The sequence below is a fragment of the Notothenia rossii genome, assembly GCF_949606895.1.
Source record: "Notothenia rossii genome assembly, chromosome: 4".
NCBI lineage: Eukaryota > Metazoa > Chordata > Actinopteri > Perciformes > Nototheniidae > Notothenia > Notothenia rossii.
In genome coordinates, this window is record NC_136902.1 from 16,405,714 (window position 1) to 16,430,421 (window position 24,708).

At 39.0% G+C, this 24,708-nt stretch overlaps 5 protein-coding genes across 12 annotated transcripts; 1 reads left to right on the forward strand and 4 right to left on the reverse strand.

Moving 5' to 3' along the window:
* Positions 1 to 154: 154 nt before the first annotated feature.
* pabpc1l (poly(A) binding protein, cytoplasmic 1-like) lies at positions 155 to 11,287 on the reverse strand. Of its 6 annotated transcripts, none has more exons than XM_079679010.1 (17): positions 11,080 to 11,287; positions 10,017 to 10,221; positions 9,253 to 9,446; positions 8,785 to 8,900; positions 8,550 to 8,636; positions 8,094 to 8,233; positions 7,846 to 7,940; positions 7,230 to 7,367; positions 6,838 to 6,933; positions 5,242 to 5,502; positions 4,764 to 4,851; positions 3,966 to 4,094; positions 3,740 to 3,876; positions 1,627 to 1,738; positions 1,404 to 1,534; positions 688 to 764; positions 155 to 291 (listed from the first exon to the last, which is right to left on the reverse strand). In XM_079679010.1, exons 2-16 carry the CDS (start codon positions 10,207 to 10,209, stop codon positions 702 to 704), a joined length of 1,980 nt encoding a protein of 659 aa, XP_079535136.1. In that variant the 5' UTR covers positions 10,210 to 10,221; positions 11,080 to 11,287; the 3' UTR covers positions 155 to 291; positions 688 to 701. The 6 variants fall into 6 exon arrangements, with proteins under 6 accessions (XP_079535136.1, XP_079535135.1, XP_079535138.1 ...); XM_079679009.1 differs by having other exon boundaries at positions 4,764 to 4,854; positions 11,080 to 11,283; XM_079679012.1 differs by having other exon boundaries at positions 3,975 to 4,094; positions 11,080 to 11,281.
* Positions 11,288 to 11,460: 173 nt separating this feature from the next.
* On the reverse strand, positions 11,461 to 15,762 carry LOC307037845 (14-3-3 protein beta/alpha-1). Its single transcript, XM_079679016.1, has 6 exons — positions 15,604 to 15,762; positions 14,189 to 14,490; positions 13,943 to 14,066; positions 13,581 to 13,744; positions 13,345 to 13,440; positions 11,461 to 13,251 (listed from the first exon to the last, which is right to left on the reverse strand). The coding sequence occupies exons 2-6, from the start codon at positions 14,480 to 14,482 to the stop codon at positions 13,195 to 13,197; spliced, it is 735 nt and encodes a 244-aa protein (XP_079535142.1). The 5' UTR covers positions 14,483 to 14,490; positions 15,604 to 15,762; the 3' UTR covers positions 11,461 to 13,194.
* A 1,176-nt stretch (positions 15,763 to 16,938) lies between these two features.
* Positions 16,939 to 18,995, forward strand: ognb (osteoglycin, paralog b). The gene is made up of 6 exons (XM_079679015.1): positions 16,939 to 17,178; positions 17,292 to 17,370; positions 17,584 to 17,748; positions 17,830 to 18,032; positions 18,125 to 18,217; positions 18,351 to 18,995. The coding sequence occupies exons 1-6, from the start codon at positions 17,080 to 17,082 to the stop codon at positions 18,519 to 18,521; spliced, it is 810 nt and encodes a 269-aa protein (XP_079535141.1). The 5' UTR covers positions 16,939 to 17,079; the 3' UTR covers positions 18,522 to 18,995.
* Positions 18,787 to 20,716, reverse strand: uqcc5 (ubiquinol-cytochrome c reductase complex assembly factor 5). Its single transcript, XM_079679017.1, has 2 exons — positions 20,393 to 20,716; positions 18,787 to 19,224 (listed from the first exon to the last, which is right to left on the reverse strand). The coding sequence occupies exons 1-2, from the start codon at positions 20,538 to 20,540 to the stop codon at positions 19,133 to 19,135; spliced, it is 240 nt and encodes a 79-aa protein (XP_079535143.1). The 5' UTR covers positions 20,541 to 20,716; the 3' UTR covers positions 18,787 to 19,132.
* Positions 20,717 to 21,492: 776 nt separating this feature from the next.
* Positions 21,493 to 24,641, reverse strand: kctd6b (potassium channel tetramerization domain containing 6b). 3 transcript variants are annotated; one of them, XM_079674555.1, is made up of 4 exons: positions 24,482 to 24,639; positions 23,562 to 23,663; positions 22,359 to 23,062; positions 21,493 to 22,233 (listed from the first exon to the last, which is right to left on the reverse strand). In XM_079674555.1, exons 2-3 carry the CDS (start codon positions 23,586 to 23,588, stop codon positions 22,376 to 22,378), a joined length of 714 nt encoding a protein of 237 aa, XP_079530681.1. In that variant the 5' UTR covers positions 23,589 to 23,663; positions 24,482 to 24,639; the 3' UTR covers positions 21,493 to 22,233; positions 22,359 to 22,375. The 3 variants fall into 3 exon arrangements, with proteins under 3 accessions (XP_079530681.1, XP_079530680.1, XP_079530682.1); XM_079674554.1 differs by having other exon boundaries at positions 21,493 to 23,062; positions 24,482 to 24,638; XM_079674556.1 differs by lacking the exon at positions 23,562 to 23,663 and having other exon boundaries at positions 21,493 to 23,062; positions 24,482 to 24,641.
* Between the last annotated feature and the right edge of the window lie 67 nt (positions 24,642 to 24,708).

Consider the following 24,708-nt stretch of genomic DNA (forward strand, 5'->3'; position numbering starts at 1 on the left):
TAACTAATTTGGACAAACAACTTATTGGAAGTGTAATAAAAACAGTTATGGTACGCCGTTTTGTTTGCAAATGTGCATCAGGTTAACTGCCCCGCCTTAGCCTTTCCTTTGGATGAACCGCACATTTTGTGTTTAACAAATGACACAAGACAGGTTTAATGCATATACTTTGAACTTTATCTTCTAACAAAAAGGTATTGCAACAACAAAATAGTTTTAATTTTTTTAGTTTTTTCAAAGTTTTACTGTTTTTGTTTTGTTTTTTTCCCTCCTCCAGAAAGTCGTTGACATCTGGAAAAAATAAGATTATTAGTCTTTAGTGGAAACATTGGATGTCGGCAGATCAGCAAACTATTTATGAAACACATGCAGAAATGTTTCTGGGCCAGCGTAACGCTACATTTAACAACAACCAAAAGTCCTAGCTCGCTGATGTGCTTTCGCCTGAAGGGTAAAACGCAGGAAACTGGTAACTGAATAAATTACTGTTGCAGATACTTGCAGTAGCTTTTAGGATTTGGGCGTGAGGGCCTTGGCAATGTTTGTCCACAAAAAGATAATGATAATGCCAATGATAAAACATGAACTGCAAACCTAAGAATGTATGAACTAAACCGTGAACGCACCATAAGAATCCTCTCCTGCGGAAAATGTCTTTGAACTAAGGAAGAGGAAGATGTTGCTAACCTGAAAGGGCTTCTTCACTTCGTAGGAGAGCACTCCTTGGCCTGATGAGCCTGCAGGACGGCAATCGCCTCGTCCACCTGAGCAAAAGTGAGGAACAACTTAGCTCAACTGAGCTCGTGTGCATATGACATTAAAGCCTTTGAATCTATGACCTGTTTTTAGGCTTCTCTGTTACATAATGTACTATGACTTTTGAATTACATAGTTCTATAATAACATACTTTATATGATTTATTTAAATATCTATAAATATTCCCTCCACAGAGCACTGACGCCTTTAAGAAAGGTCTAAAAACCTTTCTTTAAAAAAAAGGCTTTGATTAAACTTGTGTTTTCTTTTTTCTTTCCATTACGCCTCTTGGCACTTTGGGATTGCTTTTAGCAATGAAAGGTGTTTTACAAATAACATGTATTATTATTATCTTCATGACATGCTTTTTAAAGACATGCTATGTATACTATGACCTTTTTATGTTTAAAATGTTTTCTTATGTAAACTATCCTATTACATGACTTTTTAAATAACTTTTTATTAAATAACACTTTGATTTGTCGACCTGTCCTAATGAGCATAAGTTCTGATTGAGTGCCACCCTTTGGTCTAAAGAACTAAAGAGAAAATGACCAGATTATAAAAACAATCATAAATCCTGTAATCTGCAGTAGTCCTAATGCCAGCTGTGTAATAGCAAGACAACAAGTGGACGTAGTGATACCTTAGCATTCAGGGACTCTGGAGTATCGAGCATGTGCAGCAGCTCAGAGTTGTCGATCTCCAGCAGCATGCCTGTGATTTTTCCAGCCAAGTTTGGGTGCTGGGTGTGGATCACTGGATACAGTCGCTCTCCTGTGAATCACAGCAGCGAGAGAGATTAGCAACCCAACGCACTCACAATCTACATCAAAGAAGAACAAAGGCTAAATAAAATCATGGCACACCGAGGAGCTGCTTCTGATCCATGGGTGGAGCTGAAGCCAGCATGGAGGCGGTGAGCGGCTCACGGCCTCCAAAGTGCACGGGCGGTGGCTCCATCATCGGCGCAGGGACAACCTGAAGACAGCGAGTTTAACACACAGCTGCAAACTGTCGCCTTTTGACAATCACTGTCAATCAGTAGCTGTGTCCCAATTCAGCGGCCGCATCCTCCTGAGGATGCATTCGGAGACCGCATACGCCACTTCCGCCAAACGAAGGCTGTCCCATTTTTAAAAAAAAGACAAAACACCTCCGAATGCGGCCCGCAAATGCAGCCTTCTTTCCCCAGATTTAGAGGATACATCTGATGTACACTCCGCGGTGTACCATATCCCAGGATGCAACGGGTGACGTTGACGAATGAGTTTTAAAAAAAATATATGGCTTGTAACGTCCCATCAACGGCTACAACGGTTTCAGCTGGATTCGTTTTTAAATATAAGTATGGGGTTTCAACTAACCCAAATAGTAAACGACATGAAAGAAAAGTAAACCTATTTAATTTGTGTATTTAAATATACGGGCAATTGGAGATGTCTTCTTTATATTACATACATAAAATAATATGAAGTGAAAATATTTCTAAACCCTGTTTGGTTTTGATATTGTTGGGATTCATTATAAAAGCTAATTTATTTATTTAACTGCTTTTGTTATACAAATCTTACTGCAACAATTTTGTTTTGATAGGGAGCAAGGAGCAGAATGCGCAATTTATCCAGATGCGCGGGGAGAATGAAGCCCTCTTCACGGGGGCCTGTTGCGACCTCGGGAAAATAATTTAAACATATTATATAACACAACAATAAGTAGATCTGAATCCATATTGAACAGTTTTGAAAACAGTTGGAAAATATTTTGCCTAGTGTCAGAAATTATTACCGGCACTTGTGACTGCAGCTGGTTGCTAGGTGACGAGGCTGGGTCCTCAGGAGGACCCAGCCTCTGAATTGGGATACAGCTAGTGTCTGCATCTCAGGGGCAAATATCTTCCTCAACCACATATATTTAACAGCGTCAGATTACAAACTATTTGAATAATTAAATAAATTGTGATATTACATTAAGGATTTTAATGCAGCAAGATTCAAAATAATATATAAAGTATGGCTATATAAAATAAAAAAAGCTTCACATTCACCTGCTTAATTTTCAGCAGGTAACACATGAAAGCAACAAGAATTATAATCCTATAACGTACTGTATATAATTATGCGATAAACATACTTTTTTTTTGTTTTAACATCACTTGAAACATCATTTCCCCCCAAGAGAACTTAACAGAGTACAGGACGTAAGTGCACCAGCTGGACGTAAGACTGGTCGTATCTCTACGTCCGACGTAGAACCGAAGGTTAAGACCAAACTAAAGTTATGACTAGTGCACCACTTAGACTTAAGCCCTGTATGCGTTGCGCCTGGGTGTAACTTTTACGCCTAGTATGGAGCAGGCGTAAATCGGAAAGACAGACTAATAACCATAGTAACGTAAAACAGGCAAGAAGAAAAATAACGTTGGCAGTGCATCTTGTTTACATGTTTAACAACGAAAGGGCATTAAGAGGAGAAAGAGTCGTCCGTGATGGAACAAACCCACTGGACCTCTATTCGGACAGTGAGAGGTTTCGTTTCGGCAAACAAGCGCTTTATGAATTAATCGAGGATATCTCGCCTCACCTGCAGGGGATCAGACCGAAATGCAGCGCTCTCCCCAACCTTGCAGGTGCTGATTGCGCTCAGATCTTACTCTATGGGGGCCTTTTTTTAAAGTGTACAGCTCGCTTTGAATGGAGAAGTTCCAGTGTTAAATTATGTAGACTGTTTTGCGTGTATTGACCTGGACGCGCATCTTAAGACTAGGCGCAGCTACGACCGTGACTAGTCAGGCTTGGTGCACTCGGTGTAAATTCAAATCACTAAATCGGACGTAGCTAAGCCCGACGTTAGAGTTAAGACCTACTTTTTACGCCCAGCTGGTGCACTCCACTCCGGCGCTCCAGAAACAGCTGGTAAACCCAAACAGCGATGTACTTCCTGGTCCTGATTGAGTATCAGGATTCGAGAACAGTGCAGTACCTGTATTCTTGCCATGGATTGAGGTATATTAACAACCTGCTGGACATTTCTCACTGCAGTTGAGTACTTGTACTGGCCTCCTCTGGTCATACCAGGCACATCAGTGCGCCCTCCCTGGGTCTGGGTGCCGATGTTATCTAAATACAGCAACAACAACAAAAGTGGTTTTAAAATGCACGTGAATGGCACATTTTAAGAAGGATGTTCATCGTGCAGTAATACATACATAACTTACTGGTCTTATGTGAGCAGCTTATGATGCGTGGAGCCTGAGTGGAGGCCTGCCTGACCGTAGCGATGGGGGTCGGTCCACGCCGGGGAACAGAGGGTCCAACAAACTGGTTCGAGTAGGGGCCTAAAAACAAAGAATTAGGACTGTCAAGTTAACGCATTTTTTTTTTAACACCACTAATTATTTTAACGCGATTAACGCATGTGTATTTTTTGTCCTCGGCCGCCCCGTAGTTTCAGAGCGCGTCGAGTTTAAAATACCATCTACAAGCTGATGCTGACAGCCCCGCTCCTGCTGCCCGCTCGCGGCAGACCACACTTCCACGCTCACCAGCAGGCACCGACTGGCCATCGGGAGGGCGTGTGTATGTGTGGCGCGAGCGAGACCTTACATGTATTGTTGTTGTTAGCATCTGGTGCTAGCTAGCAGCGCTAACGGACATAAGGAGCTATTTAAATGAAAACAGAGGAGTGACATTTCGCCAACAACTGCGCAGAGCACTTGACTTTATGCAGGCAGCCAGACAGTGGGACATTGTGGTCAAAGTCAGTGTTCAAATGATAATAAACATTTGCATAAAGCATATTTGTCCACTTATATGTTGATAAAAGTATTAAAAACTTGAAAAATATTCTTCTAAGGTACATTTGGAACAGATAAAAAATGTGTGATTAATCGCGATTAAATATTTTAATCAACTGACATACCTACAAAGAATACAACATTTACACACATGCTACATGTATCCATATATGCATCCATGTCACCATAAATCAAATGAAACCCATTCACCCTGCAGTCTCTGTGGTTGTCCGGTCCAACGCGGCACTGGTCTCATGTTGCCGACAGCATTGGGGTTGTAGAAAGAGCGTGTGGGAGGCTGCTAGGGAACGAATTTATGGAAACACGTTGCAGGTCAACCTCTGAATCACAATATATTATTTTTAAAAACTGAAATGACAGAGGTGCACAGTGATTTCTTTATCCACAACCTCCAAGTGTTATGGTTATTGAATCCTTTTAGAGGTGAACATTTTGCTGCAATATTTTGGTTGGTTTGATTACATTTCCATCTTTTAAACTACTTGTGGCCTTGCCAAAATGAACAATTAGGACAGATTATTATTAAAACATTATTGGCTGTATGAAAAAGTTAAATAAATGTTGTGGCTTAATAGAGAAGGTACTGAAAATAATTCCAAAAGCTTTGGTGATGTTCCACATGATGAATATCAGTCGCTCTCTGTTCTCACTGTATAACGGTCCGTACCTGGGGCACAGTCATGTAGTATCCGGCCTGCTGGAAAGAGTCGATGATGGGACTCGGCATGCTCCTTATTGTGGAGATCCTCTGCATGTATTTATTTGTCAGGATCGCTTTACGCTCCTCCCTCCGCTGAGCCAGAGCCACATACAGTGGCTTGGTGGCAATAATCCTCCCGTTCATTTCAGTCACTGCTTTTGTTGCTTCCTCAGGTGAGGAGAAACAGACAAAGCCAAAGCCCTTGCTTTGGGAGCCATCTGTCATGACCTGCAGGGAAAAAAGAAATGTTTAAGACGCTTTACATCAGAGCTGTAGACTTGAGGCAGGACACAGAAATCAGGACTTGTGACTCTGACGCCACTGAAGGAACTTGACCTACTTAAGACCTTGTGGCAAAAGCAGAGGAGACTTGAATATGCGACTCAAAAATATTGAAAAATGAGTCACTGAATGTTGTTTTGCCTGTTAAAGCCCTGCCGAACTCTCCTACCCTTAGACATCTCCTGTTTCCATTTATTTGCTGGCTTAATGACTGGAAAGGAAATATTTTTGGGCTTGTCTCTTTGTAGGACACTGATTTATACTCCTTAAGCTTTTATATGACATTTTTCCATACCAGGTCTAATCCTTTATTCTAGACCTGAATTTAAGCAGTTGATTGATTGTTGTGAATAGAACCAGGAAGGCCCAAATCCTCACAACCCACCTTGAAGCTCTTTTTCAGATCACAAACAAGCCTTTCATTATAAGAATAAGTTCATACAAAAGTACCTTAATCATTTGCCCTCCTCTCCATCAAGCCTCACTGCATAAAACCTGCTTGTGTTCAACTTTTTCCACAAACTTTGTGAAAAAGACAAATGAGAATAAATATAACAAAAAAATATATATTTTTATATCTGGCCGGCCGCACCTTTACAATTAGTCATTATAAAGCGCATACAAATCTATGTAAAAGTGGACTGTCTTGTGGAAATGCTTTAAGAAATTCAGAAGAGAATGGTGATGCTTGATGCTCTATCACATTGTAACTAGCAGTGCAAAAGGACAAGGTGATGTTCAGCTTTCTTCTGCTATGGGCAGTGAGTCCTTCATTCTGGGAGAATACAATTGATGGTGTATCGCTTTAAGGTTTAATGGTCGGGCTTTCTAGTATTATTAATTTGTATTGTACGGTTCCAGGTACCTGCTGTGCGGAGTCTTTTTTATTATGGTCCTTGGTCTTGGAATGACCTTCAATCAAACCTCAAACTGAGGGCACTTGTCTCAATAGCATGTTTTAAATTGAAGTTGTCTTAAGTCCTTACCACCAGCTGCTCTTGCAGTAATAAGTAGTGTACCTTTCTTACTGTCCTAATGTGCACAATGTAGTGACTGCTTTTCGTCTTTTGTTTTCTTAGTTATGTTCTCTGTATTGTATATGTTTGTGTTATGTGCAACGTTGCTGCCTTCTTGGCCAGGTCAGCATTGAAAATGAGATTTTGTCTCAATGCTTTTATCTGTTTAAATAAAGGTTAAATAAAAAACATATATATTCCTACCTCTGATAAATCAACAGTAAAATCACAATGATTGTTAAGTGTGTGAATCTCATCTCATCACCTTGGCACTGGTGATGGTGCCATAAGGGGCAAACTCTTTCCCGAGCCTCTCGTCATCTATGGTATCGTCCAAGTTCTTCACGTACAGATTCACCCCCTGGAATCAGAACGAGTAAGCTTAACTACATTTTATGTTACCCAACCATTTTGTCTATCTCTTTTCTGTTCTCTTAATATATTTTTTTACAAACATACACAGGAATATTTAAACTAGCATTGTCATCTATCTGCTTACATGTAAATTACGCATCAGTTAACATCTATACACAACCAGGTAAGGCCTTCATTATGAAAACTAAGTATTTAACCAATATTCTATAAAAATATCCACTTGAGGTAAAACCATTAAAAGGCCTTCAAATGTCTGGGCCCAGATGCACCCTGCAGCAGCACCTGGTAGCGCTGGATGCGATCCTGTTTGATCTGGTCAAACTTGCGCTTGAGCTCTCCCTGGCGCTCCAGTCTCTTCTGAGCACGACCGACAAAGATGGTCTTCCCATTGATATCTTTTCCATTCATATCATCAACTGCCTGCAAACGAGAGGAGCATCAACATGTTTGAGATTCTACGTGGTGTCGGTCTTGTAGAAATAGAGAGCAGACAGATGTTCCTATTCAGATCAACAGAGCAGGATGGTCAGAGGAGCGGCCATATTTATATGCATTGTTGCGATTGCAAAGAGATTGTTATCGCTGTAGCAGCCTCGCTTTTCTATACGTTGTGCAGAAGCCAAGCAGTGGAGTCAGATGTGGACTATTGGCTTGGTAAGACACAAATGTTGATAATTATGAAGGGGATTATATGTGGGTGAGAGGAAAGAAGTAATAAGAATAAGACTTCTTTAGCTTGTGGGTGTGACACACTTTGAAGCTCACTTTGAGCAGCACATCGATGCTGCCTGGTGTGTTTGTTGCAAGTCAATGCTGCCTTGAAGTCAAAATAATGAGCGGCTAGTGTAGGCAGGTATCTATAGATCTAGATGGACAGTGAAAACTTGGCACATTTTACCTGCTGAGCATCCTCGTGGTTTGCGTAGTTCACAAAGCCAAAGCCTCGGGAACGGCCCCTGTCATCCCTCATCACCCGCACACTGAGAGTCCTGCCTGAGAGCACAGAACAGTCTGTGACGGTCTGATCGACTAAGTTACAGTAAAGCACATCTAATACCAACTGTGGCAGTCAATACATAACAGACAGGCCTCTAAGTGAGTGGGAGAGCAACACAGAAATGATTCAAAAGAAAAGTACTTTCTTACCAAATGCCGAAAAGACTTCCTTGAGTTTCTCCTCCGTGTATTCTTCACCAAAGTTTTTGATGTAGACGTTGGTGAACTTCATCGCTTTGGTTCCAAACTCCATCTCTCTCTCCTTGCGAGACTTAAAGTGGCCAACAAAACTACAAAGAAAATCCAACCCATCACCAAGGGGACAATAAAGAAGGACAACTTTCAAAAAAGGTGCATCTTTGGCTTAAGCACAGAGCATCAAATAAGGACATAGCAGAACATACCATAACTGTCACACACATTTTATAAGTGATTATTCCTGTAAATATTGTTCACAGATGAATGAACACTTCTCTTTCCATTATGAATGAAACACCTACTCTGCTAGACACGAGAACTTTCTGATGATTTTTTTTATAAAGTTTAATCCTCAAATCATAACACAGAGAGAAAACACCTCGACACAGATCCTACCTATCAACTGACCTAAGAAGGGACAACTGACATGTTCGCCCCAGCAAATTGGCCATTGGGTTGACATTGCCAGATTCCAATTGATTACCTGTCTTCTGACTGAGCAAAAAACAAAAACACGTCATCCAGCATTCATTCAGTTTATAAAGTTAAAAACACACATACATATCCTACACTAGTGTTTGCCTGAATTTACTTTTTTAAGTCACATTTTTCACCACCTTTTAGACTCTGGTAGTTTACTCACACTTTCCTATCATTCAGCAGCATCCCATTCATGGTGTCAATGGCCCGGTTTGCAGCCTCCTGAGTCTCAAAGTGAACAAATCCATAACCTTTGGACCCTTTCTCGTCACAAACAACCTACAAGACAAAGGCTTTGAATCATGCATCAATTGCAGAACAAATAAGCACCAAGTGTAGCCTTTTACTGGGCCAGGCGATCGTTGCAATTACAAACTGATTGAACAGATCTATTGTGTCAGAAAATGATCATCATGTTATTGTTTTAGAAAATGTAGTCATTCTAAGCAAACTGTGATAACATGTTGTCAATATTGTTTACTTTAATGGTTCTTTGCAGTGATCATCTGTTGTAATGCTTTGTCACTCATTTAAAGTGAACTGCACCACCCTACTGTTGTATTCAAACATATTATTCCAATATTGCATAATGAAAATAATGAATACCTAGAAAATGACCCAGGCAACTCACCTTGCAGGACAAAATGTTGCCAAAGGCTGAGAAGGTATCGTACAGAGCCTTGTTGTCAATAGACTCGTCCATATTCTTGATGAAGATGTTTCCCACGCCAGACTTCCTGAGTCCCGGGTCACGCTGAGACCACATTATTCTGATAGGCCGACCCTTGATGACATCGTAGTTCATTGTATCCAGGGCGCACTCAGCTTCAAAATAAAAATACTGAAATTAATAACCCTTTTTATATTTCATCAAATGTTTCATAAAGCACCACGGCTCCTCATGCAAATCTATATCACAGCTCTATTAAAGATTGAACTTCCTTTAATCAAATCGTTTAAGCAAAATTTGTTGAGAATTTATATCACACAATAATTCATGTCTGTGATGTGGTTTTGTTTGATACTAAAGATGCTCCATGATGCTTCACTCAAATGTTAAATACAATAATTCTCCCATTTCTGTATTTGCGACATTAAAAGGTTCAGGACTGTTCACCCTACTGCTTTCGAAATAAGCATAAACATCACAACAAAACATGGGATGTTTTATTGGGCAACACTTATTCCTATCCCATTTTGACATTTAGATTATTATTTGCACCCTTATCCCCAGAAAAATCATAATACTAACTACAAAATTCCCTTTATTTGTGATACATTTTTAAGTTCATAAAGTTTCTTGTTTAATTTTAATACCATGTCTGTAATTAAAAATGGTGCTGCCCAGTATTCATTTTCCAGTACTGAAAATAGAGTTTAAACTTGGTACGTTACCATCAGCTGGTTGCTGGAAGTTTATGTATGCATATCCCAGAGACCTGCGGGTGATGATGTCACGGCACACACGGATGGACATGATTGGTCCAGCAGGAGAGAACTTCTGGTAGAGCATTGCCTCCGTGACATCTGAATGCAGGTCGCCTACATACAGAGAGGCGAGGGGGTAGGACTGTCCACCGCTGCTCATCTTGAGTCAGTGCTAGTTAAAGAAAGAAGAATGTTATGAGTATTGCATTGACGCATATGCAGACTACATTCTCCTTGTTGCCCGTTTATAAAAAACAAGTTATATCCACTGCAACCCTAAATAAAACAGCTTTTGATCAATTTCTCACTTTAAGAAGGTTACCATATACCACTTGTTATGATTCAACTCTAAACTAATTCTAAGGCAACTTCTATTGGAAACACATTTTAATATGACCATTTTCTTATCTTAATCTGTGCAATTTTAGCAATATATGAACGCCTCCAACTCAAAAGGTGAGTACAACCTTAACAGGTCAGTTATACCCAAAGGTGTTAGGGAAGTTTTGTGGTTAATTTTTACCATCTTATAACCAGGAAGTATAAAATGGTCTTCCTTTAATGACTCGTTGGCTATATTATACTACATTCGGCGTTATTATACTACATTCTGAAAGTTAAAGCAATTAATGTTTTATTAAAATGATTTATTTCCCAATAATTATGACGCGAGAGGGCGTGGCCATATGCTTCTCAAAAGATGGCGAGAGCCCAAACGCCATGGCCCAAACGCCACAGCCAAATTAGCATTTTCCAAAATTGTATCCAAAAATGTGTGGCAGGGCATTAAATAACAAATCTAGGACTATAAAAAAGGTCTATTCACCAATGCATTGATTAAAAGTTCATAACATATTTCATTAGTTACCAAAAAACACTAAGTAACTAGAGCTAGCTAAAGTTAGCTACATTTGCACCAATTCTTACAGCACTTTTAAAACCAATATTAGCGAATATTAAGTAGAGGTGAAGGCATAAATCTCAATAAGACAATTGATTAAAAAAATGTTTAAAAGTTAACGTTACTTACAGCTTTTAAATAGCCTATCTTCGGAATACTGAAGTATGATTTTCAGAGTAGCAGGTTGCGAGCGCCGTTCAACACTTTCCACATGTGCGGTAGGTTGTTTTCGTTTAATTATGACCGTGGAACACCTGCAGTGCTCTTCCGCGTATCGTCGTTTCAATTAAGCTGTGTGAGGGGGCATATGTTAACAGGCGTGACACTCCGCGATGAAAACTAGTTCTTGTATATAAAAAGTATTAAAATCTCTTGTTTCGCCCCCTGTTGGATGTTTGCAAGGCCCAGACTGAAATCATACATCGTCACGAAAACTCAGTGAATTTAAGGTATCTTTACTAAATCATATTAATATTTCCTGCGAACAAAAATGAAGACGTTATTTGCCTGTTATCTTAAACGAAACTTTATTTCACTGAATGTTCTTTGACACTTTTTCTATTTCTTACATGTATAGTGAAACTAGAATGGTTTTAAGATACATAAACACAAAGCTAGAATTACACCAACCATTGTTTATCTCCATTTCTTCATTGCTTTTTAGAGCTATTCTAAATTTTCACAACCACTTGTGTGTGCACTGGGTAATAGACTGTTACAGAAGCAAATGTTTAGCCATAAGACTTGTAAAAACAAAGCAAGTAAATACCTGATATACAGACAGGCTTCGTTCCACATTCACTAACTGCATTTTCATCAAGCATAATAATAAATTGACATGATTTTTTTTTTTCACCCCCTCCCGACAGGATTATTTCAATTCATTGGAGCATTGTCAGAGTAAACAGACGGTCAGCAATAATGTGGAATGGTGTCTTCAACTACAATATGTGGAATGTAGTGGTGATAAATGGTATTGTGACACTGAGCTTTTTTTCCTTAAGTGAAGGACTTGGCCTCTCCAAATTAGACCTGATTTTTGAGGCGATCATTAACACAAGCAATCTTTAACAGCAGAGAGATGCACCTGGGTAAAAAATGTTGTCAAGATTTAGCAATTTAGGTTGTCTGGTCTTAACTAATTCCCTTTGATATTTCTAAAAAACAAGCAGATGCAGCCACAGATACTGCAAGAGAAAGCCAGGCACAGATTTTTTTTGTTGGAGAAAACAACCGCTTTAAGAGGAATATTTTTGCAAGCAGGGTTGATACAGTGTGGTAAGACATTTTCAATTAACATCAATAAAAGGTTACTTTAGGTTTTACATACAGATGATAGTCAATCTTGCAAAATACATGGTACCACATTAACGCATACAATTTTCATTGTACTGAGATCAAGCAGCACCTGAACAGTGAGTAAAACTACAATGACAATCCATACTTAGTTCCAAAAAAAAAAACAGGAGCACTGTCTTTCCAAAAGCCTAATTCATGTGGAATGTATGATGTCTGACAAATCTAACATGACAATTTAAGGGGTCCCTTGAAACTGTGAATTTGTGAACATGATCAAGGAGCCTTACACCAATATGTCAGTGTCACAATACAGCTGCCTCCTTTCTGTATGAACCCACAGCAGAATTGCAGTTAGTTGTTAATACAGGATTGTACGAGTGTCTGAAAATACAAACACAAAAACTGTTTTGGGATTGTGAAGCAAATGGGACGCCTACCATCACAGTGATTGGTGGAAATCAACTGCCAGTTTAATTACCATACAATAAAACCTGTAAATATCATGAGGAATCACAAATAAGAAAATAACCAAAAAAAAAAGGGATGAAAAATGCACAACAAACTAGCTGGGACAAAGGGATTTGGAAGGACGATTAGAATTCACAACACCCCCCTCCCCCCAGACCACCACACATACACACAATCTTTCACATCTTTTCATACATGCTCTCACTACATACAGACATACACACAAAAGCCGACAAAAAACAACAGCAACATGGACTCATTAATCAATACAACATGTTTCCACAAAGTGACTGAATCTGCTAACTGAAAAATTACCCTGTCACCTAACAGTGAACTGAGAGGGGTAAACTAGTTGGTCAGGAGCAATTCAGGCTGCTTGTCATACAGAAGTGGGAGGAGCTGATGGAGTGGAGGGGGATGTATATAAGCTGTCTGTGTTTAAGATAAGAGTGTAGGTGGATTAACAGTGCAATTCCATTAGTTTTCCCCATCTCCAGTCTCTCCCTCATCTGCTTGGTTTTCTGATGTCCACAGCTGGTAACAGAGAAAGAAAATAATGTTATAATTAGCTTTGAGTAATACAGTAGGATCAATGAGAGACAAAACAGTATGGTGCTTAAAACTCACAGTCAGGTTATCCCTTAGTAGTTGCATGATCAGGGTGCTGTCTTTGTAAGAATCCTCGTTCAAAGTGTCAAGTTCAGCAATGGCGTCATCAAATGCCTGAAAGACAAATATTACACTTGTTATTCAAATGTTTACAAAACATCCAGCAACATTGTAATATAATATTGCCTTCTAATCTTATTCACAGTAAACCTGTAAAGGATTTAGAAATTATGACATTGGGCTTCAGTCCATACCGCCTTAGCCAGGCTGCAAGCCTTGTCCGGGTTGTTGAGGATTTCATAGTAGAAGACCGAGAAGTTGAGGGCCAGGCCAAGCCGGATGGGGTGTGTTGGCTGCATCTCCTCCTTGCTGATGTCAAATGCTTGCTGGTACGCCTGCTGGGAATTCTCCACGGTATCTTTATAGTGAAAGAGAAGAACAAAAATATATATAGTTGAAAAATGCTACATGTGGGGGAAAGAAACTGCAGACTTGGGGATAATTACCCTTACTGATCCCTTTCATATAGGGATTTGACCCCTTGTTATTAATTGTATTAATGCAGCTGTAGGCACATGGTCAGTGAACACATCTCTTATGTTAAGCATGTCCTTACCCTTCTTTTTATCTTCAGAAGCAACCTCAGACAGGTATCTATAATAGTCGCCTTTCATTTTCAGATAGAACACCTTGCTCTCGGCAGCACTTGCATTGGTAATGAGAAAGTTGTCCAGTAGCCCCTGAAAACAAAAGTTAAAATAGTTTAGTTATGTGATATTCAGAATCAATTTCAAACAAGCGCCATTTTCACATGTGAATGATTAAGTATTGAATTACAAAACAAAAAATACAAAATCCTTACAAGCACATCACGGCAGATATCCTGCAGCTCAACTTCAATCTTCTCCCGGTATTCGCGCGCCATCTGCATCTTTTTTTCATTGCCCTCCGTCTTCTGCTCAATGCTGGAGATGACACGCCAGGATGAGCGGCGTGCTCCTACCACATTCTTGTAGGCAACCGAGAGAAGGTTGCGCTCCTCATTTGACAGCTCCGTATTTTGCTCTGTCACCGCCTTCATGGATGCAGCCATGTCATCATAGCGCTCAGCCTGCTCGGCAAGCTTGGCCTTCTGTACCAGGTCGTTCTTATCCATTTTCTAGACTGGTGGAGAAGAAAAACAGTATTAGGATGTGTTGTGTATAGTTAATCAAATAACAGGGGGACATGTTAACAACATACCTCACATTGGCATTTATTTTTTTCTTTTAACTTGTATTATTAAGTTATTTTGCTTTGGCTTCTAAGAGAGGTTACCATTGGATTCAAAGGAAAGTGAGGATAAGCATTGCAAACTGGGCCCCATGGCAAGTGGGTCAACCATACACATCACTGGCTAAGGCTAGCTGCTAGCTAGCGTTTGTCAATCCTTCCTAGTCCTTAACCCCAATTAGATTTAATGTGAATAAATCAAATCCACTCACAGTATCAACAACTGCCATATTGTAAAATATAAATAACAAAACTGTTTCAGTGGCTCTTTTAATGTCGTTTAAATCGACAATTAGTACACCAAGCGAAGCATTCACGGGTCAGGTTTTAATGCCCTCCCTTTATGTTGCTAGCAACGCTAGCGGAGCGGTACATTGTGCTAACCGATGTCAAATATAGCTTGCAATGTGCGACCGATCAGAATAATTATTAGTTTTGTACAATATAAATATGACACCTAACATAATTAGATACCGTTATTGTTTCTCATCTGTCGTATTAATGAATACGCACAGCGAGTGGAGGAGTGGCTAACCATTTGCTAGCTAGCGTCGTCTTAAAATGTAGCGTTACAGTGTGTGACGGTAACGTCCGTCCGCTAGGCCAACAAAAGCAACGACTGACTTTCGGTTAAAAAACACGGTTAGGGTGTTGGCAATCGGCATTTGCTATTTTTTTATTATACACAGAAAACATAATTGTGTACTCTAACGCGTTACCTACACGTTTAATTCATTTTTAGCAGCTGTATCACGGCCCGCCTAGGCTGACGAGCCTGTCAGAACAAAGTGTCACGGAATCCGACCGTCCGTTAGCTTGCTGGTTAGCATGAGCTGCTAGCCAACGCGCTAAACCGTTAGCCTTTCACAAACCCAGCTCGCTATCATGATGGCTTCTCAGCAGGATTCAACCAGACACGATGAAAACGCCATTCTAACATTAAGCTACGAATGAAAATATGCTCTTATATTGCGCCTTACATAAGTGCGATCTTCTTACACTTACAATATTGGTGACTTTTAGTCCTGCTTTTTTTTTTCTCTCTCTGGACGATTTAGCCTCCGTCCTCCGTCTCGCTCAGCGTATCGTTCAGGGCAGTACCACTTCCGCTACACTGCCCGTTCTGTTTCCTCTTTTCTCACCGCACATCTGCCTTACGTAATGCTACCCCTGCTCATAAGCTAAATAAGATAATTAATATAGCCTACTGTAAAATATAATTTAAAAAAACACAAGTTATATGTGCGCTTAAGCCATATTTGTTTTATCTGGTGGGCTTTGACATAATCATTTTCATTATAGATTCATTCAAACAACAAGGTTACATGACGATTTCTATTCCACACTTCATTTCAGCAAAAAACGCATATTATCGTTAATGCGGATCTTTATCTGGCAACGGCTCCTGGTTAAACTCTAGACACAATTACTATATTAAGTATTTTCAAAGATATCAGATGTATTTATGTTGTGTGTTTGAACATGAGAGCTCCCGCATTTATACACCTTAAATAACTATACAGAATGCTGTGCAGGAAATTGGTAAACGTATTGGTTATAATTGTACGGTTACATTTTATTATTAGCACGGCCCTTTGTACATGTAAGACAGTTATTTTTGCTTTCAGCCTGCACAGCAAGGTCAAACGTTAAGGTCGATCACAATTGTAACCTCTGTTTTGCACAAACACTAGCCCAGTGAGCCTACATTCATAGACTCTTTAACATGATTGATCTGTCTGAAACACAAGCCATAGAAAAAACATCTCTAAACCTGAATATGACTTTCTGTTCTTTACCTGAGTGACATTAGGGATCTAAGTTATGATCATTTTCATTACTGTTTATGCTTCAGTTTTTTTTTAAATTATAGTTTAAAAAAGGTCATAATAGTGAAACATTCCCAGAGCCAACAGAGAACGAACAACAGTCTAAATACTTTTTTAAAAACTGAAACAAAACAATCCTCTAATGTTAAAGGCTGTAAACAGTGATGTGGAGTGGTTTTGCACAATAAGGAATCTAAAATATTGTACTGTTGATCAAACTTTTTGATCCATTTTCTGTCTATCAATTAATTGATTGTTTCAGGACAATACAGAAATGTTGATCATATTCTGTACATGTCCCTTGTAATAGAGAAACAAACCTCTGCTAAAGAGTGCATTATGTTTTTTTGTTGGTGTTTGAACTGAGTCATACCTTTAAATAGTGTTCTCTTTCCAGTAAGTTGCTTGCTTTGCAAAATAATTTCATAAATCACAAAAAAATCCTTTCAAAAAGTACAGTATATAGTCTTTAGAAATGCCCTGACAACTGAGAGCAACACTAACGCAGCATGTATTGAGTTAAACTTTGCTTCATTTTCTTACTTACTGGCAGCTACATAAAAAGCTGGAAGGAAATGTTTCCTGCTCACATATAACTCAGGTCCCAGCTTGCTGACAGAAACTCTCTTCTCTCGACACCAACTAAGAGACAATGATGCAATTAAGGACTTTATTTTTTACATCCATACTACTGCCATGGATATTGTCTACTGCAGCAAAAGACAAATACATGGAAGTCAGAAGACCTAAGGTAATTTTATCTTAAAGGTGTATACACTGTTAATAAGTTGGTAGAACTAATGCATAGTCCTCTTGAGTTGTAAGGGAAAGTATAGCTGCTATAAGGGGTTCTCCTTTTTACAGGAAGACACTGCAAACCTTCCAGACTATGACACTGTTCAAGACTCTGTCACTGACCCAGCAGCAGCTCCAAAAGCTGTCGGTAAGGTTTCTTTAAATTGAATAAATCGTTTTGAACAACTGTTTCAATGTTTATTATGCAATAGTTGTTGAAGCATTTGTATTTTTAGGAAAAATGTAGCTAAAGCAGTGTTATGTAATAATTGGGTCGATCAAGTGTCCCCATCCAAACTGTGTGTGTTGAGCTTGAAGCTGCCATCACATTGCTGAAACCTATTACTTGTGATCTTTTCAGACATGCCAACATGTCTGCTTTGCGTTTGCCTGATTGGATCAGTTTACTGTGAGGACGTGTTCCCTGAAATGTCAGCAGTCCCAGCACTGCCAAAAGAAACAGCACATCTCTACGCACGTTTCAACAAAATCACAAAAATAAGAAACCAAGACTTTGCAGACATAGGTAAATACAAGTCATTATAGTTTAGTTAACTCTTCAGTGAATGTGATCTTTCAAGCCATCTCTCTTTGTTTTATACTCCAGCCACCATAAAAACAATTGACCTAACTGGGAATCTCATCACTGAGATAGACGATGGAGCTTTTTCAAAACTTCTACTTCTTGAGGAGCTCATTCTTGGAGAAAACAAACTGACTAAACTGCCTATGCTGCCTGCCAAGCTGATTCTGTTCAATGCCAATTTCAACCAGCTTAAAACCAAGGGTGTGAAGGCAACTGCTTTTAAAGTAAGATCCCAAGTTAAAATGTTACAAACATTATGTACATTGCAAGTTTGATACAGCAGGCAGCCCGAAATAGTGGTCTTTTGTTGTTGCAGAAACTCACAAGACTGGCATATCTTTATCTTGGAAACAATGAACTGACAGCTGTGCCCCAACTTCCAGAGTCTCTTCAGGTTGTGCACCTGCATGTAAGTTCATCTGCAATACAATGAAATCACAGCAAATGACTGTAGAAAGAAATTAACTTATTTGTGTTTGTATTGCCAACAGTAGTAGCTACTTGCTGGGCCAATATTGTGGTGTCCTGTGTCTGTCCTGCAGAACAACAAGATCTCAACAGTAACAGATGAGACGTTCTGCAGAGGGAACTTCAGTTATTACGTCCGAACCAACATGGACGAGGTGAGGCTGGACGGGAACCCTGTGGTGCTGTCTGAGCACCCCGATAGCTTCACCTGCCTGCAGGCCCTCCCTATCGGATGGTACCACTGAAATGACCAAAACATGCTTTTGACGGTGGTAAGCCCTTCTGAGGAAGATTTGCGTCAAATTAAACATGCAGATATAAAGATACAAAAAATATTGTTTGCAAAATGTGTTTCAATTTGATATACTAGCAATGCTTACAGTGCAAGTCCATATAAACGCAATGTTACAGAACGTCAGGATTTAAACAAGGGTATAAAAGAGCTTGTGTTTTGGGATGTTATCAACCATTATCTAACACGTGTGCAAAATAATCCAAGATGTCTTTAAATACAGAAGATAATTTCTTTATTTGTTAAGTACAATTTGGCTTGGCTGTTTTCTTTGAGCAGGTGCTATGCAATGTTTTAAGAATTTAACTTCAGTATCCTATAGGCCATTCTGGAGATTATTTAATTCTTTCATTTGAGCTACCATTATTATTATTACTGCAAATGTTTTCTTAATCTGAAGACAATAAACGTGCATGTTTCTCCATAAGCCTTTCACTCATAACGTTCACATGGTTGTTGTTACATGCTATGAAGTCCATTCCAGCCTGTTGGAAACAGTAGGGAGCGAGAGTCCAAGAATATGTCCTTAGGTGACACAGCAAGTCCACATAGTCTGGCCATTGGTCACTTGGGTGTAGGCTCATTAAGAACTATTAAACCATCAGCTATCTTCTTCTCGTAGTCCCGTTCCGATTGTTTTCTTCGGTAGACATCATCTGGAAAGAAAACAGAATAAAGAAAGTACAATGAGACATTCCACATGCTTTTTCTTGATTGTCGAGTTAAATGTTCTTCTATGAAAAAAGCATACATATGAGTTATTCTGCAAAATAAAAAAAGTTTGCAACTCCAGAAAAGGCTATGGGTTCAAGGAATGAAAATAACAGATGAAAGTCTGTTCTCTGTAGAGGAAAACAATTTTCTGTATCCCTAAATGGCTTTGGAAAACTACAGGGTAAAATATGCAGGATAGCTTTTCTCCCCAACTCTTTTTTCTTTTTTAAACACCAAAGAATTGTGAATCCTTTTAGTTGTGATGGATTGGCACATTTGAGCACATCTGGAATAAATGAATGCGAGTTCAATGAGAGTACACATAAGGTTTATTTTCCTTTTTAAATATTTTTGAGGGATCCAGTAGCACTTAACTCTCTACATGTTTTCTACAGAAATATCAATATGTGATATGAAGCGCTGGACACATAATTATTTAATATAAAGTTATATTATAATACATATTTATAACAATAAATCATATAGAAAGGGACCACATTTAATTTAAACAAATACTATGTATTGCTTTAAGTGCATTCAGTTCGTTGGGTACATACACTTCTGTAACCATTTTGAATTGAGGGGTACTTTTATAACAATATCATCTGGGTTTGTGTTGTCATATATTTAATTATCAACACTGAGAGAATGTAAAGCTATATTGTGGATTGAATTGTTTCTGTAAGCAGCTGTAGGCTACATGCACTGCCATAGTCGGACCCACTGACTGCTGTGACTATTTATAAATACTTTTTCCACCTTTCTCTCCATTTTTCAATATTTCCTAATTAGAGTGGGGAGGAGAGGAAAGTTTGAGGACATGTTTGAAATGTCAACAAGGCTGCTTTGTGCGACATATTCAGACAAGCACAGTCCTAGGCAACTGTAAACAGACTGCAAGTTAATGCAACGTGCAACATGGCAATCTGTACGTCACGTTATATGTAGGCTAATGCTCTTATTTGTCTTTATTTACATTTAAAAGCCTTTAAAACTCATCATATAACTCACATACCAAGGCAATGAGCAAACAGATGTCACTGTCATGCTAATGTCAGCTAGCTCAAACACAAAGTTTAAATGTTAGAAACGAACTAGATTCACACTCACAGAAAGTCTCTTTTCCTATCCTCACGTTGATCATGATCCACTCCATGGCGCCTCCGATGCAGAAGAAGATGGGGAGAAACCTGTACGTCCCTAGACTTTGTTTCCCTGGGACAAGGCTCAGTAAATATTGTATGTTGTTACTCTTCATTCTGGCTAACAGATATGTTACCCAAAACAGGTAATGTCAAAATAAAACTGTTTATAATGCAGGGGGGACTGGAGGGACTATGGTGTTTCAAAGTAATAGAGCAAGCGTGAACCTCAACATGTCCTTTACGCTTGTTACAAGATCAACGGACGTGAGAAATGGGGTGCGCTCGTTTTGTTACCTGCAGTAAAGAAAAAGAACAGAACTTTCTAGAATGTATATAGCACTCTACGGTAGCTCGATGTTGGAGCTTAAAACGAACGCACCCAGGAAACGTCGTCACATCCGGTTGTGTTTAGGTGTCAAGCGCTACGCTGTAACTTCAAAATGAATGCAAAGAGCTATAAAATACAGTTTTATCCGACGATTAAACAGCTGAGAAGGGCAGGTTTTCTCCTCATATGAAAGATGGGTTAAAGGTCGCAAAAATATAATCGTTTTTACAAATGTCTATCCTGTGCAGACATTTGATAAATAATTGCATTTCAGAGTGAGAAAAGCTTTTTAAATACAATTATAAACACAAAAATATTATCGTTTTTTTTTTTTTACATTTGGCTCAATTTTTTTATTTTTGAAAGTCATTAGTTAGTCGTGAAATTGTCATAAAGAAATAATAGCAATTACATGATGTAGTAGAGGAGACTAGTGTATCAGTATTATGTCAAAACTTTTGGTCAATAAAGGGCAGACCTTAGATGAGTGGTTATGACATGTTAATTCAATATTGAAGGTACCTTCATACTTTTTTTGTCACCTGGTTGCTGCCAAAAGTAGCTACCAAGCTAACAATAACCTGGGATTATCTGTCAATTGAGTCCTGAGACCATGAACATCTTCATAATGTTTTCCTTTTTTGTGTCTTAAACATGTTATACATTGTAGTATCATGAACACAGAGAAATTATTAAAGCATAATGCAAATATGTGTAATTGGATAAAGCAATGCAAATAACTGACAAATACATATGTTTTATTTTGGCTGGAATGATCAAACACATCGCTGTTGATATGGGCTCTAAACTGTAACAGTATGGCATAATACTTCAAAGCCCACAACTACATATACAAACACAAGACCCTCAGACACATGCAACAATGACGAGAGGTCTTCAATTATAGTACCATAAAAGGAGATAAGACAGGTAAGAAACTTATTTAAGATCTACTGTAAGTTGGGCTAAAGATAATCATAATTTATTATGAAAAACAGGTTCACTCCTGACAACTCAGGATTCAAAACAGTTATTTGTTTAGTGTCTGCAGTCCAAAACATGACCAAGACAGCTTATGTACGAGGAACAATCATTTTACAATATCCCCCTTCCCCTTAAAATTGGGATCATAAGTCACATTATCCTTGAATTCGGAATAACATTTTGCCGATATTAAACCACATTTGATCAAAACTATTCCTTGAAAAAGCAAGATTTCCACATTTGAGCATATCTGGGGTATTCTTGTGTCCCTTTATAAATACAATGAAATAAAAATCATTGCTCTTGTACATGGGATCTTTCTGCTTCAAACAAAAGTCTTTATACTCATAGTCGTCAATTAGGACATTTTTTAAGTAGTGGTAGTACAACTAAGAAAGTCTTCTTGCAATTGGAGGTGAATAAATAGAGAATTCCTATTTTCCACAGTTGGTATGCCATCTGCCTGGACTTTGAGCCTTGTCCCACTGTACCACCTTGGTCAAAAGAAAAATAAATGATTACTAGTGACACAGACATTTGAAACAGATTTCAAAATGTGTGGTTGTTTAAACAGGACATGGGTAATATAAAGAAAAAATCAAACAGCAGTGTCACGCACAACAACTGTGCTTTAACTCAGTCTTCAACTTTGCGAGCTGGTCTACAGAAAGTCCAGTGATGCTCCACCGTGTTCTCGTTTGCACGCTCACTCATATGATGCACACGGGTGTTGCGGATGTTGAATCCTTGTTTCATGATGTAGTCCATGAGGTGAACCCTTAGTGAAATCTCTTGGTGATAGTCACATGGTCCGAAGGTGAACGACACCTGGCAGTCTCTGGTGTCCATCATGTGTTTGCTCCACTTTGTAAAGTTGTTGGAAATACCTTCCAGCAGGCCGTGAACTTTTGTGGTTATGGTTAGCTGTGTGATGATAACAGCGACTGGATTTGAATATTTTGAAAGTTTCCGAGTGCTTGAGAGCTCCACGACCTGTTCATAGATGTCGGGAGGGTACAGAGGCTTGGGGTCATGAAGGCAATGGATCAACGGTTCGATCTGGTAGAAGTCCGCCTCTTTCCTTAATAGGTCTGTCTCTGTGAAGTCGGCAGGAAGGGTAAGCTCAGACGTCCGCAGAAAGTTCAGGATGTACCGAAAAAGTGTCCCATCACGATCAATGAAATAATTCCCTTTGGAATCGCGAGTAGTGGGGAAATCTCCCCGGAACATTGCACCCAGCATGGAGTCTGGATAGCGCTGCAGGGTAGATAAACTGGTGGTGTACATGTGACCTCCCACGTTCAAGGTAACAGGAGAACTCATCTAAAACAAAAGAGGAACAAGATAAGGATAAGAATTAAAAAAAGAAAATTATTTTTAAATTTGCATTACTATATACAGTAGTACAGTAGTTCAATTACATGAACTGTGTGAATTTCAGCTGACAAACTAGCTAAACATAAATGGAGTTCAATACAACGCCCCAGCAATAAATCATGTAGTTTGTCGTACTGTGTGTAAAAATGTTTTGCATTATAGTGAGAAGTGTTTCTAACATATCTCTGGGATTAAATATTGGAAAAACACAATGCAACACAATTCAACAGCACCACAGATTCTAAAATGATCAAAAAGGTCAAATCAACACCTCACTACATCTGTTTAGATACAATCCCAACATTTCAACCTTACTGCAGGAAGTTATGTGGTTGCATTGTTAGATGCTAGATGTAAAACTACTCTGTCAACAGAGTGATTTTAACTTTTCTTTCTGTTAAAAAATAAACCTCTTATTCTAGTCTGATTTCTATCCATCTCTTACCCTATGGCCCCAGTCTCCATTATCCATTTGTAGAACAATACCCACTTGGTCAGAACCAAAATAGAGAAGGGACAGATACGCTTTGGTTTAATTCAATTTCACCTGTGGAAAAACAGTCAAATTTACAAGAGCTGTCACAAAGATATGCAGAATATGATTGACACAATCATGACGACTCAGTAAAATCATCTTTTTGCAGTACAGTGCAATGTTTGCATAAACGACTTGTGCTCACGTTGTGGATTAAATGAACAAACACTATTCAGGCATTTGGGATTTATGTTATTTCCAGTCAATTTATGCAAGATACATGAATTGTAACTCTAAACTGAATACACGTTTCTTTAAAAAATATTCAGTGTTCTGTTAAACCAACAGTCATTATTTGTAAAACCGCAGGTCCATTTCGAAACTGTTTAAGAGCTTTTGATCATACAATATCATTTCTGCAAAAGTTATTTTTCCATATTGCCTGTATGTTGATATATACCAGCTGGAAAACTCCATCTGCTGATGAAGGCAGTGTGAAATTATCAAAAGCTCCAGAAGCACCTGACATTGTTTTGTTAAAAAGCTAGTGTAAAAGTAGCCTTCCAGTATTGCTGCATTTTGCAAATTTTTTCTATGAAAATAAAGGAAGTTGGCATATGAGCTGAACAAAATGCATTTTAAAAGATGCAGGATATTATTGTGTAAATCCAGCTGGGATGAACTGAGATTAGAAGCGTTTAATGCAATAAGAGCACCACAGTGGAACGGTTTTGTTTTATAGCTTGCTAGCTAGCAAAGATAGCTAACTGTTAGCAATCTACGAGCCGTTGACGTTAACTGCCGTGTTTCTACTACGGCTGACGTCGGGATTAATTTATTAATAAATTAGACTACCGGGAAGTAACATAAACGTTTAAACAAAGCCTTACCGGAGGGCTTTCTCGGTTATTTGTCTTGTTATTTTGTCCAGATTACAGCAGCTTGCGGTTCGTGTTTAACTGCACAGTCAGTGATGTTTGCCTCTGGTCGTACCAGGCAGCTGTGCTCGACTCCAGGCTGCAGCAAAACTGCGCACACAAGGAGGGTGATTGAAGGGGGAGGAGATTTTAACGACAGCCAGGAGGCACCTCTGCTGCATGAATACATTCACAGTCAC